At 47.2% G+C, this 16710-nt stretch overlaps 1 protein-coding gene across 4 annotated transcripts in view; it reads left to right on the forward strand.

Annotated features, from left to right (window-relative positions):
- The first annotated feature begins 820 nt into the window (after nt 1-820).
- Nucleotides 821-16710, forward strand: part of LOC309516244 (UDP-glucuronosyltransferase 2A2-like) — a 30722-nt gene continuing 14832 nt past the window's right edge. The window contains exon 1 of one of the 4 annotated variants that reach the window (XM_082194936.1): nt 821-1589. In XM_082194936.1, the coding sequence (XP_082051062.1) occupies nt 836-1589 (754 nt within the window). In that variant the 5' untranslated portion in view covers nt 821-835. Of the gene's footprint in view, nt 1590-6199; nt 7117-10851; nt 11757-13974; nt 14744-16710 lie in introns of those variants that run through there. The other 3 variants (XM_082194934.1, XM_082194935.1, XM_082194933.1) reach the window with 3 other exon arrangements.

The raw sequence follows: 16710 nt of genomic DNA on the forward strand, positions 1-16710 counted from the left end.
ACGACGGGAGCTCACCCCGCCGCGGGGATTCAAACCGCCGACCTTACGATCAGCAAGTCCTAGGCACTCAGGTTTTACCCACAGCGCCACCCGCGTCCCTCTGCATTAGTTTGTTCGTGTTATAAAGCAAAATAGCCGCTGCTCTTCATCTCCTTCCTTAGATTTTTATCTGGTTACATTTTTGTTTCAACTGTCAATTTGTGTTTATGGGTTTTTGGTTGTTTAATGGTGGATTTAATAGCTGTTTGCTTGGGGGCCTGAAATCACTTTCCCCCTTCACTAAATATTGCCCAAAATTAAATGTTGGTGGTTTTTGGGCCACCCATATACAGTCATACCTCGGGTTGAATATGCTTCATGTTGAGTGCATTCAAGTTGCGCTCTGCGGCAACCAGGAAGTAATGTAGCGTGTTACTTCCGGGTTTCACTGCTCGCGCAGATGCTCAAAATGACATCATGCGCATGCGTAGAAGTGACGAAAAGCGACACACGAGTGTGCAGACGTGCCATCGCTAGTTACGTTTGCTTCTACATGCTAATGGGGCTCTGGAACAGATACCGTTCGCATCCCGAGGTACCACTGTATATATTAAGATGGGTGAAATATGCATTGGTTTTAGTTGTGCAGAATAGGTGAAAAAAATGACCCTTCTGCCTTTTGTCATTTTAGCTTCTTCTTCAACAACAGCAGCAGCATTCCTGTTAGAGACTTTATAAACGTTAAACACCTTTGATCAAAAGTGAAGGAGAGTATGAGGCAGAAGGTTTCCCCAGAGAAGTGGAATGCTGAATAACGCTGCTCTGTTGGGGAATTATTGAAGAAGAAAACATAACTATGCAACAAAAGCACATCATGACCTCCATCTCAGCAAGAGCGGTTGTAATTCAGCTGGTAATACTTCAGGTCACCCTAGTAGGAAACGTCTTCTGTGGGAATGTGCTTATTTGGCCAGCAGAATCCAGCCATTGGCTCAACGTTAAGGTCATCATTCAAGAACTGCTGCACAGAGGTCACAATGTCAGCATCCTAGTTCCTACAGGTGCCATCTCCATCAAACCCAGCGATGATGTATCAGGTGCCACGTTTGAGGTTTACCCTGTGCCCTTCGTAACGAGCGACTTCGAAGCCTTTATCAGGGACATCATAATGTTGTGGTTCAACCATATGCCCACCACGCTGACCTTCCACAGGTTCTACCAAGAGCTGGGGAAACTAATGGATAAAGCAGTTGTGCTGAACAGGCAAATGTGCGAAGGGGTGTTGGCCAACCAGGAACTGATGGCCCGGCTGACAAAGAGCCGATACGATGTACTCCTTGTGGACCCTGTGACAATGTGTGGTGACCTGATTGCTGTGAAATTGGATGTCCCATTTGTGTACACCCTGCGCTTCACTCCGGCCTCAACGGTGGAGAGACACTGTGGGAAAATACCCTCCCCTCCTTCGTACGTTCCTGCTACTCTGTCTGAGCTCACAGACAGATTGTCGTTTGGGGAAAGGGTGAAAAATTTGATATCCTACCACCTGCAGGATTATGTTTTCCAGACCTACTGGGGAGAGTGGGACTCTTATTACAGTCAGGTTTTAGGTAAGCCTGTTTTTGTTTCTGCTCCTCCTCCTCCTCAAAGCACTATTATTTGGTAGAGCAGCTGCTCCGAAAATGCAGAGGGTTTTTGGAGCAGTCCTTGGCATAGCCAATAAAAAGGGGGACCCAGGTTGCAGGACTGGAAAGGCCTCATCCTGAGGCTTCGTGGAGCCACTATCAGTTGGAGGTAGACACTACCAAGCCAGGTAGTCTGGCCACCTGTAATGGAAGGAGTAGCAGATCTCACCTACTTTGCTCTTTTATTGCTTCACTGAGTTGCTCTGCCTTCTGTTCTACTTCTGTTCCTCCTTAATACCTTAGGAGGGATTCCAGATATTGCAGCATCTCAAACAGGGCTTGTTCCCCACAGCAGTGAAGCATTGGAGTCAAAGGGATCTCTCCCAGCCAGCCTTCAGACAGAGGCGTAGGAAGGTCAGGTGGTATTCGGTGTGGATAATTTACTGTTGTCCCCCCATTGATTTATTATTATTATTATCATTTGCCTGCAAAAATGGTTTTACGTTATTTCATATTTTCTTACAAAGGAATGTGGATTCTGGGCCTCTGACAACAAGTAGGCGACTGTGAACAGATACTTAAATCTACAGGATGGGTTGTGTTTTGGCTTGTGTTATTTTATTTATTGCTTATTTCTTTAATAAAATTTATTTTTAAAAACCTACAAAGTGGTTTACTAAAACAAAATAAACCTATCAGTTAATATCTTGACCCAGCTCCACTGAATTGAAATTTCAGCCTTCAAGACATAGGAAAACAGCCAAGTAAACATATACAGCTATATAATCCCTAGTGTAGTAAGATAAGACCTTTGGAGCAGGCATTTTCAAAAAAGTTTGTTATGAACCGCCCTAGTAGGGCAGTAATTGTTCCTTGATAATTTGTCAACCCCCCTCCATGGTGGCACTGGGGCGACCCGCCCCCCTTCCTACGCCCCTGCCTTCAGAGAGCCTTCCCAAGATGGAGCCCAGTCTTTCATCTTTCCCCTTCTTCTTCTTTTTCCCAGCACACCTCGCTAAAGCCACCCTTTTCCTGTCACCCCACACCCTGACTACCTTCCAAATCCCTTGTCTCTATACAGTATATATCTTTTCAAATTCCGCAGCAACCCTCACTCCATCTAAGGTAAAGGTAAAGGGACCCCTGACCATTAGGTCTAGTCGTGTCCGACTCTGGGGTTGCGGCGTTCATCTCGCTTTACTGGCCGAGGGAGCCGGCGTGCAGCTTCCGGGTCATGTGGCCAGCATGACTAAGCTGCTTCTGGCGAAACCAGAGCAGCACAGGGAAACGCCGATTACTTTCCCGCTGGAGTGGTACCTATTTATCTAATTGCACTTTGACGTGCTTTCGAACTGCTAGGTTGGCAGGAGCAGGGACCGAGCAATGGGAGCTCACCCCGTTGTGTGGATTCAAACCACCTACCTTCTGATCTGCAAGTCCTAGGCTCTGTGGTTTAACCCACAGCGCCACCTGCGTCCCCTTCACTCCACCTACCTGATCATAAACCCCCTTGAATCCAGCAGAGGTTACTTCTGAGTAGACATGTTTAAAATTTCACTGTTGCTTTGCTTTCAAGGGGCTCAAAGAGCCCAAAGTGTGAGGAGTAGCTCTAGCGTGCAGAGGGGGGTGGATCTGTGGAGTCCAAAAGTTGCTGGATTGCAAGTCGCACCAGGCCTTACCTAGCCAGCATGCCCAGTGGTCAGTGATGATAGGAGTTGCAAGTCAGCAACTTCTGGAAGACCACCCTTCCCTCACCCCAACCCTAGAAGCTGCAGATTCCTCATAGCTCTGCTGGAGTTCCCTACTTCCCTTGACGTCCTTCCTGATATCTTAGGTGGTGCCAGGAGTTGTTGCCAGCAGCTGATCAAGAAGATGTGCAGATTATTATTAATAATAATAATAATAATAATTTTTATTTATACCCCGCCCTCCCCAGCCAAGGCCAGGCTCAGGGCACCTAACAAGCAATAATAAAAACAAGTTGAATGAATACAACTTAAAAACAAGATTAAAATACAACATTAAAACATTGAAACCTCATCGCAGGAGGAGAAAGGAAAAGAAAAAGGAAAGAGGGGGAGGGAATCCAATTGGCTCCAAGCCAAAGGCCTGGCGGAACAACTCTGTCTTACAGGCCCTGTGGAAAGAAATCAGATCCTGCAGGGCCCTGGTCTCATGAGGCAGAGCGTTCCATCAGATCGGAGCCAGTGTTGAAAAGACCCTGGCTCTGGTTGAGGCTAATCTAACTTTCTATTAAAACTAGAAATCACACACACGTTTCAGGGCCTTTTCTCCTTGATCATAAAGGTTAGGAAAGAAGGGGGAGGGAGTTAGGACACTAAACATAACCATTATGGCATGCTCACATGATGATTCCTCAGAGTCACTTTTTGGATTTTTGGGGGACATTCCATAGGCCAGTTTAAGAGGATCTATGTCCCTCCTGTCTTAACTCAGTTAAGTCAACTTTTTTTTGTATTTTGTGGGGTGGGTGTTTGTAGATTATTATTTCCACCTCCCCAACAATGTGAGGGTAGACGCGCATGTTCTGGTTCTTATACAAAACCAACAGACTGGAGTGGCATTTATTGCCAAGGCTCCTCAGTTTGCTTCATGTGTGAATGAGGATTTGGAACCGAGACTTCCTGGCCCGAGGTCAACACTTTATCCATTCAGCATCTGTCAGGGAAATGCTTTTGCCAGATCTCAACACCTTGGCTTCATTTCTTCTTTGCAAATCTGCAACAATAGAGGGAGGGCTAAATGAAAATGCCCCTAAACTGTATGTTCTATTATGTTCTGAACACACTTCATATGGCAGACTTACCTAACAGCTTTTTTTTTTTTAAGGGAATAAAAGACAGTATGAGCCATCTCAATATCTCAGCAGGTACAAAGATTTCTTTGTGCCTGGAGATTTGCTTACATCACAACCCCCTTGACCCCCATGCTTTCTGGTAATTAGATTATTTTTACAAATAGCCGAAGCTCAGGTTCCGTAAACAAATTACACACACAGGAATTTGACACTGCAGTTCACATGCAGGGTTTGTTTCAAATGGTCTGGTGTTTACTTGATCTGCTTTGCAGTGGGGACAACGGATTATATAACCATTCCTGATGGCTTGTGAACAGGCCTCCAAAAAGTTTGGTGTGTGTATCTTGGGCTCCATCCTCCACTTTGCAGGGTTTCTTCAACTCCCATTGGCTCCTGTGCAAATCTGAGGATTGTTATCTTATCAGCAGAATTAATTCCTGTTGCAGTTGGCATAAGTTGTATGGCCCCTTGACCCCACATTCCCTGAGCTTCTTATCACTATTCTGCTGCAGTCAGCTATTTATTTTCCAGTTCTAACAACCAGCGGCGTAGCGTGAGTTGTCAGCACCCGGGGCAACGCAAGTAATTTGCGCCCCCTAACCCGGGGCAAGGCAAGTAATTTGCGCCCCCCCTAACCCCTAACCTGCCACGTCAGGTGATCTGAGGCGAGTTGCCGCTGGCGCTGCCGCCCAAACGACGCCGCTTGCCCGGAGGAGGAGGGGGGCAGAGAGGCAAGGGAAATGCAACATGGCCCAGCAGCTGCAGCAGCAGCGGTGGAGGCGGGGCTGTGAGGAGGGGCTGCCTGGCGCGTCCTCCATGGCCCTGATGTGCGTCCTCCGCGGCGAGCGCTGAGAGCCGCTGCCTGCCGGGCGCCTTCAGCCCGGACGCGCGCACAGCTCGTCGGTTCCGTGAGACATGCGGCTCTGCTACAGCCTGCGCCCGAGGCTCTTCGGCGACTCCGGAGGCAGCGAGCGCCCCCCCCAGATGTTGCGCCTGGTGCGGCCGGCCCCCCTTGCACCCCCCACGCTACGCCACTGCTAACAACACAGTGATGGAATGAAAAAGGAGATGATACAGTTATCCCGCTGCTGTGATCAGTGGTGCAGCAGGGGTCTGACCCGACCCACAGAGCTGTCTCCCACGAACAGCGGATGTTGAGATAGCATGGGCATGCCAGGACCTCTCCTAGGCTGACCATTGTGATAGGAATGTGCAATTTTTGTTTACAACACCATGGTTGCTCAGAGGTGGATATGGGGCTTGGTGCGGAGCCTCAGGAGCACTGCAGGGGGCGCTACAACTATGACGTAAAATTGTGTATCATTGTGTATTGTTTCCCAAAAGCCTGTTGCTTTTTTACAAGTCCACCACGTATGAAAAAAATAACCCTTTGGACTGTTTGCATTTCCAACATTTATTTGATACAGTCTTGTACATCTCAGCCAGTTTATTAGGTGTTAAATACCATCTGTATAACATTTCCAAATAGTTTTCCTTTAATGTGTAACAGGCAGTAAATTTCATATCTACTTGCCACAACTTTCCCCTTGCCGCCATGTCAATGTTATGTCTTAAAGATTGCGGTTTCTCCACTCCTGAGTTACAGGCAAACAATTTCATATGCTTTGAGCTCTAGGTGTGAATATTATGGGCCATATGGAGAGTTCAGCTGAAGCCATTGGATGACTCATTCAGAGTTATTCCTGGAGAAATAAACAAACTTGTCCACTGAGCAGAGAACCTGTTTTGTTACTTGCTGTAGGAGGAGTCCGGGTTTCGAAAGAACTATGCTATGTTATCCCCAGCAGGATTTTCCTGCGGCAGAGAACCTTTCTTGGAAAGTCTCTGTGCCAAAGAACGGCAAAGATTAAGCAGGGTGGAGAGCAGTGAAATTCAGGAGTGCTCTGAACAAGCCCAGCCTGTCACAGTAACCTTTGATCACCCTGAATCTAGTGGAGGAAAGCTAGGACACAATGGCAGCAAAATGGCTGCTGGTGTTTTCCGTGGTTTGGGTGTTGTTTTGGGACTCAGCCTCCAGTGGGAATGTCCTCATCTGGCCGGCAGACGACAGCCACTGGATCAATTTGAAATTCATCATGAATGAGCTCACAGACAGAGGCCACCGAGTGACTGTGCTCCTGCCTTCATTCTTTCGGATAATTGACCCCAGTGAACCTTCCCCTTTCCCGATAGAAGTGATTTCTGCTCCGTTCTCAAAGGCAGAGATGGAAGGTCTCCTGCAGGACTACATACATCTATGCACTTATGGGATGCGAGAACTTTCTTCCTGGGAATTTTTCAGCAAGTTGAATGCCTTAGTAACACACGTGATGGGTCGATACAAAACTGTCTGTCATATAGCTGTGACAAATGAGAAACTGCTGGAGAAGTTGGAATCAGCTGGTTTCGACGTTCTGCTTGCAGATCCACTCATTCCTTGTGCAGAACTGTTGGCTCAGAAGCTCCGGATACCATTTATATACACCTATCGATTCTCTTTTGGAAACACAGTGGAGCGTCTATGTGGATGTATGCCAGCTCCTCCATCCTATGTGCCTGCTAGCACAGGGGAACTAACAGACAGGATGTCCTTCACAGAGCGGGTCCGAAACATGCTCTTTTACCTCTTCCAAGATTTCTTATTCCAGCACGTTCAATATAAAGGCTGGGATGAGTTCTATAGTGGTGTTCTAGGTAAGAGCTCGCTCCTCGTTCGGGTCATTGTATTTTTGACATCAAAAAGTGTTGTTTCACATACACATTTCTGTGCTGTGGTTTTCCTCTTTTTTGCCTGGTCCATCACCCAGTCCAGCTCCAGTATTGAGGTGGGAGATGGCAGGGAAAGCAGAATTTAGGCAACTGAGCATGGGGTATGAATCTAGTGCAAGGGTAAGAGGTGTTTCAGCTCCCCTTACCTGTACATCTCTTTCTGATGCTACGATTGAACTCTGCCTCCCCACTTTGTAGAAGAACAGTGCAGAAATCTAAGTTATTCTTTTTGGCTAATTTGTGGATATATCACACTAAAATGCAAGCAGAGATGCACATTGTTACCATATTTCATATAACATCTGCTTATATTTCCTGTATCCGTTGCCCACATTTTGGGCTACAATTGAAAAACAAGTATTTTATGCCTTGCTTGAGCCAAAAACTACATGATGAAATTCTGAGAGGTGTGATATCTGACTCTAGCTGTTCTGTTCCATTCTGTGCAGTGGTTTGTGAAAGTGTGAATTGGTTTGGTCCACATGGACCAAATGAGACTGTCAAACATCCCCACCTGCTTGTGCAACCCCCTACGGCGATCTTGCCTAGCTCATAGCTGTCAACCTTCCCTTTTTTTGTGGGAAATTCCGTTATTCCAGCGCCGTTTCCGGCAGCTTCCCGCTGCTATCCTGGATTGTTAGGTATCCCGTAGACTGTCCCCGGGACAGGTGAGGCTGCTGATCCCTTATTTTTGAGGCTGCTGATCCCTTATTTTCAAATCTGAAAGTTGACAGCTATGGCCTAGCTGCTGGCTGGATCCACGAAGTGCTCTGACGGGGTGAGGGGGAATGGTAGACTGGTGAAGTCAGGACCATTTTCAGTGGTCTGATGAGGCACAGGAGGTGGAGCATATAAGAACACAGGAGGTGGTGCTGTGGACAGGAGGAGGAAAGACACCTAGCCTGAGCTGGAAGGTGCTAAGCTCAGGACAAGGTAGAAAGAGTGGTGCTCTTATGAGCCAGCCAGGATTTTCCTGTACTTGACAGCCCAGCAGTGAGCAACCTCCCATTGCCTGAGGACCTGCTCATCTTTACAGCTCCAGGGGGGCAGCCTGCCGCTGCTGCTTCCTTCTCTGGCAGAGGCATCACCCCAGGTGAAAGAGGCTTAGGTTCTCTGAGAGCAGGAGTGAATCCTTACCCTTGACATTTCTTCACCCAAGACTACCCCTAGCCCTAGCTCTTAAGGAGGTCAGCCCTGAGTGCTCTCTGGAAGGACAGATCCTGAAGCTGAGATTCCAATACTTTGGCCACCTCCTGAGAAGAGAAGACTCCCTGGAAAAGACCCTGATGTTGGGGAAGATTGAGGGCACAAGGAGAAGGGGACGGCAGAGGACGAGGTGGTTGGACAGTGTTCTCGAAGCTACCAGCATGAGTTTGACCAAACTGTGGGAGGCAGTGGAAGGCAGGAGGGCCTGGTGTGCTCTGGTCCAGGGGGTCACGAAGAGTTGGACATGGCTAAATGACTAAACAACAACCCCTAGCCCTATTGATGTAACTAACTGGAGACAATAGAAGACTTGCCTTGTGAAACCGACTACCCACATAATCTTGTTCCTTGCACAGCATCCCTTAGCAGTTGACACTGATTCATTTAACCACTAGCACCACAGAGAATGCATCCTCATTTGCTGCACGAAACTGCAGGAGAATGTCGTCTTGGCCAATAGCCATCTTTACTCTGCCTTGGCATGCGTCTCCCCACCTGTGTATGCAAGAAACACTCTCTATGTGTCTAATTGTAGGCTTTAGAGGTCATCAGAGCCGCTGGGAATGGCCCTAGCACCTCAGCAACAAAGAATATTGGGTTGCCAGAGATTTTTAGACTTAGCCCTACTTAGAGTAGACCTATTGAGCTTAATGGACATGACGGACTACCTTAGATTCTTTAATAACAGTGAGTCTGCTCTGGCAGGACTTTGTTAAATATCAACTATTTTCTTTGAAAATGGCAGGTACCTTTGCATTTGAAAAGGATATATCAAGAACTCTGGCCAAAAGTTTCAATATAAAGTTGGTCCGATTTCACCAAATAATTCCTCAGTGATTTGGGGGTTTTTTAGGCCAATTATAGGTGGTTTTTGACATCCTGGGATGTTGGATAACAAATGCCAATGTTTATATATGAGTTTCTTAATGCTAGAAGTATGTGGTGTAAATTGCAGTGATGTGCAAATACGATCCTCTCTAGGTTTATCCAAGGTTTTTATAACAAGAAGATCTTTCCTGTTTTTCATTTCCGCTCTATCTTGAGCCGCAGCAAGAGTTCGTGATGTGTATCCTCGTTGTAATAAAGACTGTGTGAGTTGGTAGGCCGCTATTTTGTAGTCATGTTGGGACGATGCATTTCTTTTTAGTCTTAAGTACTGTCCATACGGTAGATTATTCAATAAATGTGGACCGTGAAAGGATGAAGCGTCCTTCATAATCTACCTACTACTGAGTCGTACATCTGATTCACACTCCGGATACTCCTTTTTGGCCCCATTTGATCCTTTATTCTTTATTCTTTATTCTGATTTTATATAATGTGGACTCTTTTTGACTGCTATTGAGACTTGTATAAAACAATTGTTGTGCACTGGTATTCCATGTACCTTTGTACTATATCACTGTATATTTGAAACTACATTATTTCTGTACTTAAACGTTGTATCCAAACTTACCATTACTTTAAAACTATCGTACATACACGTTGTGTTTAAATTTACTACTAGCTTCAAACTGTTATTCTTAGCAGAATATATACGTTTTTCATTTCAACTCTTGAGTAGGAATTATTCCTTATATTGAAACTTTTGGCCAGAGTTCTTGATATATCCTTTTCAGTGCAGTTTCAACAAGAACTCCAATTTCTTTAACCTTTGCATTTGAGGCTGATGTTTATGGTAGGTGTGGACTTTGGTCTTTCAAATTTCAGCGGCGTCGTGCGAGAGCCCCCAATCCATCACAACCTCCAACCTTCCATCTGCATGTGCACTACGCCATAGCTGCAAAGCCCTGCGATGCCCCCTGTGGCATGGTGACCAGTGCTGGGAAACTGGTCACGCTGCCCTCAATCTGCCGCTGTTCACAGTTGACCAGAAGAAACTATGCTCCCACAAGCAAAAAAAGTTTCTCCAATCCTGTGCTTATAGGAAAACCATTTCATTTGCTTCAAGTTTTGTGTGAGAATATTATGGACCACATAGAGAGGTTAAGGTAAAGGACCCCTGCCCATTAGGTCCAGTCGTGGCCAACTCTGGGGTTGCGGTGCTCATCTCACTTTACTGGCCGAGGGAGCCGGCGTACAACTTCCAGGTCATGTGGCCAGCATGACTAAGCCACTTCTGGTGAACCAGAGCAGCGCACGGAAACGGTGCTTACCTTCCCGCCAGAGCGGTACCTAGTTATCTACTTGCACTTTGACGTGCTTTCGAACTGCTAGGTTGGCAGGAGCAGGGACCGAGCAACAGGAGCTCACCCTGTCACGGGGATTCGAACCGCCAACCTTCTGATCAGCAAGTCCTAGGCTCTGTGGTTTAACCCACAGTGCCACCCGCGTCCCCATAGAGAGGTTACCTGAGAGTAATTCCTAGTAAGACAAACAAAAGTGTATATTGAACAGAGAGGCTGTTTCGTAACTAGGCGGAGTAACAATATTGAACTCACGTTCGACAGGATCATGCTATGTAACAGGATTTTGCTGTAGCAGAAAACCACCTTTGCTATGACGAACTCTGTGCCAAAGTACGGCAAAGGTGGAACAGGGAGGAGAGGCACAGATTAGAGGAGTGCCCTGCATAAGCCCAAGCCTGTCACAACCACCTTGGAGCTCTCTGAATCAAGCGTGGGAAAGCCAGGACGCAATGGCTGCAAAATGGCTGCTGGTGTTTTCCGTGGTTTGGGTGTTCTTTTGGGGCTCAGCCTCCAGTGGGAATGTCCTCATCTGGCCGGCAGACGACAGCCACTGGATCAATATGGAATTCATCACGAATGAGCTCACAGCCAGAGGCCACCGAGTGACTGTGCTCCTGCCTTCATTCTTCCGGAAAATTGACCCCAGTGAACCTTCTCCTTTCCAGATAGAAGTGATATCCGCTCCATTCTCAAGGGCAGAGATGGAAGATCTGCTGCAGAACATAGTATATTTTATGACGTATGGTGCTCATGAACTATCTTACTGGGAGTTTTTCAACAAGTTGTCTGACATCGTAACTGTGACAATGCATCGGCAGAAAACTTTCTGTCAGATGGCTGTGACGAATGAGAAACTGCTGGAGAAGATGGAATCAGCTGGATTCGATGTTCTCCTTGCAGACCCACTCTATCCTTGTGCAGAACTGTTGGCTCAGAAACTCCGGATTCCATTTATATACACCTATCGATTCTCTGTGGCAAACACAGTGGAGCGTCTTTGTGGAGGATTGCCAGCCCCTCCATCCTATGTGCCTGCAAGCATGAAGCCGCTAACAGACAAGATGTCCTTCATGGAGCGACTCCAAAACATGCTCTTCTACCTCTCAAATGATTTCCTCTACCATCAAGTTCTCTATCGAGACTGGCATCAGTTCTATAGCGATGTTCTAGGTAAGATCCTGCTCCGAGTTTCGGTTACTGTATTTTTTACATCCGTACCAGTAAGGTCTGATGCATGGAGACATGTCTGTTGTATTGCTTCGCTCTCTATTTTGCCTGGTCCTTCACACAGTCTAGCTCCAGTACTGGAGTGGAAGGGGGAGATGGAATGGGGATTTAGGGAACCAAGCAGGGATAGTGATGGTGTTAGGCTTGCCTTCCTGGGCAGGTAAAGGTAAAGGGACCCCTGACCATTAGGTCCAGTCGTGCCCGACTCTGGGGTTGCAGTGTTCATCTCGCTTTATTGGCCGAGGGAGCTGGTGTACAGCTTCCGCGTCATGTGGCCAGCATGACTAAGCCACTTCTGGCGAACTAGAGCAGCGTATGGAAACACCGTTTACCTTCCCGCCGGAGTGGTACCTATTTATCTACTTGCACTTTGACGTGCTTTTGAACTGCTAGGTTGGCAGGAGCAGGGACCGAGCAACGGGAGCTCACCCCGTCACGGGGATTTGAACCGCTGACCTTCTGATCGGCAAGTCCTAGGCTCTGTGGTTTAACCCACAGTGCCACTTCCTGGGCAGAGCATTCCACAATTACCGCTCCCCACATTAAAGGGGGGCGCCGTTTGTGTGGTCGCGCGCAGCCCCCTGGACCCTATGTGGCACCATTGGCACAGGCTTGGCTTCGCCTCCCCCCAGGTGGGATACCTGGAGGTCTCCGCCTAACTCAGCCAGTTGCCCAATCCCGCCTGGGGAGGCGTTGCTAAGGTGATCAGGCCAGGTAGGGGGAGGGACTACCTGCCCACACAATAGGGGGAGGACCTTACCTGCGAAGCGTCAGTTGACTCCAGAGCTTCTCCTACCCCACCCACCCTCAGTTAAGACTTCTTTTGCAGGTTAACCTTTTCTCCACAGGTACGTGGGCGCTGCTACGTCAAGGTCGCTGTTGAAGGGCCAGAAAGGAATTCTCCTGCATTGGCAGGTTTGCCTTTCCCGTAGCAAAACGTCACAACTTTGGCAGTATCAGACCTTGGGTGGAATCCTTTAGTCTATCTTCCCTGATATATTTAGCTGTGTCTTATTGTATCGGTTCAGTTTTAAGTATTGTTCTCCACTCTGAGACTGCCTGCAGCAGTGCAGCAATGGGACCGCCTCTCCTGGTATGCCTCACAGAGGACCTTAAGGTCCATGAATGATCATAGTTTAGAGGTCTCTAAGGAAGTCGGATTATCCTCCACCAGGGCCAGGGCCTTCTTAGTGATGGCTCCAACCTGGTGGAATGCTCTGTCCCATGAGACCCTGCAGGATTTAACTTCCTTCCGCAAGGCCTGTAAGACAGAGCTATTCTGCCTGGCTTTCAATTTGAACTTAGCCTGATCTTTTATTCCCCTTCCTTGCCTCCCCCTCCCCTTTTTATGAAGATTACCCCCTCTGGGATCCCACAGCTAATTCTCCCCAGGTCTCCTCACGGGCCAAATAGGACTAATTTAGCCAGCTAGCCCTGGTGACCATCTAATGTTTATTGGATGGATTTCCGCCCTAAATTGATTTTTGAATTCTGAATTTTATTGTTCACGTTTTATACTGTATTTTATGCTGTTTTTTGTGGCATCAATTAAGTGTTTTAAATTTGTTGTTAGCTGCTCTGAGCCTGGTTTTCTGAACCGGGAAGGGCGGGGTATAAATAAAAAATTATTATTATTATTTATTAATGAAGAGACGGTGATAAATGTTATGAAGTTTCCATTCTATTTCCTGCCTTTTGTGAATGGGAGCCTAGCTTCAGAAACGAGCTGTATATTACATGAAGAATTTAGTAGAGGGAGTGACTTGACGTTATCTTTTTGAACAGCCTATACAGTGGAGCCTCAGAAGTCGAATGCCTTTAAACTCAAACGTTTTGGCTCCTGAACGATCGAAAACTGAAAGTGATTGTTCCGATTTTCAAACGTTTTTCGGAAGCCAAATGTCCAGTGTGGCTTCCATAGCTCCTGCGGCCAATCGGAAGCCGTGCCTTGGTTCTGGAACCATTTTGGGAGTCGAATGGCTTCCTGGAATGGATTAAATTCGAGAACCAAGGTATTAAATTCGAGAGCCAAGATACTGTATTGAAGCAGTCCATTCCGGGATTTGTTACATGCCATTGATACTGGCCACATAAAGGATCTTTGCTCCGCTTAGGGCTGGGCAAATAGACTCATTATTTAATTGTGCAATAATCAGCTTGGGGTCATTGTACCTCTGCTGGGGAAACGTTTCTGTTTGCCGCTATGCAGGGGAAGAAGCTTCTCATCATCTTCTGGCTACAGGTGTGCTGTTGGGGCACCAGTTCTGGTGGGAAAGTTCTTGTCTGGCCCACAGATGGCAGCCACTGGATTAACATAAAGATGATCCTCAATGAGTTGGCCTTGAGGGGCCACTCAGTGACGGTGTTGATACCCTCAGCCTCTTACTTGATCGATCCGAAAGAGGCATCGTCTTCCTCTTACCACATTGAGGTCCTGCCCGTGACCTTCACCAAAGAGGAGGTCTCAGCTGTTCTGGAGAAATACCTGGATGTAGCGACGTACGAGTTGCCCACGCTCCCCTTTTGGAAAGCTATGCAGAAGATGAGAGAATTAGTTGCTTCCTTCGAAGAAGTGTTCAAACAGGTCTGCGACAGCATTTTCCACAATAAGACGCGGATAGCGAAGCTGAGGGAGGAGAACTTTAGCGTCCTCATCTCGGACCCAGTGACACCTTGCGGTGACCTGCTGGCCCAGTTGCTCGGAATCCCCTTTCTGTACACGTTGCGGTTCTCAGATGGCAACAGCATGGAGAGACTCTGTGGACAGCTCCCTGCTCCTCCTTCCTATGTCGGTGCCAGCACTGGAGGGATGAGTGACAGGATGAGTTTTGTTGAGAGGATGAAAAATGTCCTCTTCTATGCTTTCAGCAATGGATTTTTCCTGTATTCCTTGGCAAGTGAGTGGGATCGATATTACAGCGAGATTTTAGGTAAGTGTAGGCAAACTTTACGGAACGCGGGTGGCGCTGTGGGTTAAACCACAGAGCCTAGGACTTGCCAATCAGAATGTCGGCGGTTCGAATCCCCACGACAGGGTGAGCTCCCGTTGCTCGGTCCCTGCTCCTGCCAACCTAGCAGTTCGAAAGCACGTCAAAGTGCAAGTAGATAAATAGGTACCGCTCCAGTGGGAAGGTAAACGGCGTTTCCGTGCGCTGCTCTGGTTCTCCAGGAGCGGCTTAGTCATGCTGGCCACATGACCCAGAAGCTGTACGCCAGCTCCCTCGTCCAATAAAGCGAGATGAGCACCACAGCCCCAGAGTCGGTCACGACTGGACCTAATGGTCAGGGGTCCCTTTACCTTAGGCAAACTGTAGGGTTTTTGTTCTTCAGAGGGGCCAGGGTTTTATTTATCCAAAGTTACACTCAGATGCTATGGGGCAAGCTGTGGCTCAGTGGCAGAACATCAGGTTTGCATGCAGAAAGTTCTCAGCATCTCCAGGTAGCTGTGAGAGAGACCCCTGGACAGCCCTTGCCAGTCAGTGTAGACAGAATTGAGCGAGATGGACCAAGGCAGCTTCCTATCTTCTGATGCTTCCACCCCGAAAAGTTGAAAATGGTATCATCTAAGGCCAACAGGGTGCTGCTCTTGTTTGCTGTTGATTTGTGGGGCTTTGAAGTACGCAGGAAAAGATTGCAAAACCTGTTTGACCACAGATGATAACGGGATAGAGAAATATGCATGGCATGAGCAACAGTGGCTCATCTCATTTGACTTTAAACAAGCCAGGAGTCATAAAACCAGTAACAAGCAGCAGTTTGTATGTTTTTTTAAAAATAATATTTATTAGTTTTTCAACAGTTTAAACACAACACTACAGAAAACAAAAAAAATACAACAATACAATACAATACAAAAAAACACTACAAAACACTAACACAAACAACTAACAAAACAAAACAAAAACCATTTAAAACACAATCCAATTTCAATATCTTATCTTTCATTCACTTATTTCCACGACCTCCTCACACCTCCCTTTTTGTATTCCACTTCTATTAATTGTTTCAGCAATTCCTTTCCATCTTCCTCTGTTTTCTATCCTATAATTATCTTAACACATTCTAACCTTATTTTTCCCTTTAACACTCTATTAATCTATTTATACTTAATTCCTTATAACATTTCTACTAAAGCCATATAACTTCATTCCAACATTTTTCTAACATTCATTAATTTTACAGTATTTCTGTAAATAGTCTTTGAACTTTTCCCAGTCTTCTTCCACCGATTCTTCTCCCTGGTCTCGGATTCTGCCAGTTATTTCCGCCAATTCCATATAGTCCATCAACTTCATCTGCCATTCTTCCTGGGTGGGTAAATCTTGTGCCTTCCAATACTTCGCGATAAGTATTCTTGCTGCTGTTGCTGCATGCTAACAAGCAGCAGTTTGAGGCTGGCTTGCGATCCCAGTAGCACTGAGCCATCCCCTTCCGGGTTTGTTTACTTGCTGGCAGCAGCAGGGGAGGAGCCAAGTGGCAGCAAGTGGGCTGTGCGCCCAGCATAGTTCTGGTTTCCTGTTAATATGATAGAGTGGAAGCTGAGGCTGGTGTCACGGACTGGCTGGATGCAGTGGGAGGCACCAGCTGGGGAACCCCCAAAGGAAGAAGAGCCCAGGGGGTGGGATGGAAAGACAGGGAATGGTTAGAGGGAGCAGACCGGGAGGAGGTGGTATTGGAAGCTGAAGAGACAACAGGGTTTAGTGAGCAGGAAGAGGCTGTGGAAGAGAGCAGTTCAGACTCAGAGGCAGAAGTGGAGGCTGGAGAAGAGGAGGACCATGAAGCAGAGATGAGGCAGGCTGCTGAAGAAACCAGGGGGTCTCCCCCTCCTGCTGTGACCAGCTCCCCTCCCGCCTGGTCACCCAGAACCAGAAGAAGTTTGAAGAGGATGGGGCAAAGA

Source organism: Podarcis vaucheri (genome assembly GCF_965113315.1).
Source record: "Podarcis vaucheri genome assembly, chromosome: 13".
NCBI classification, from domain to species: Eukaryota; Metazoa; Chordata; class Lepidosauria; order Squamata; family Lacertidae; genus Podarcis; species Podarcis vaucheri.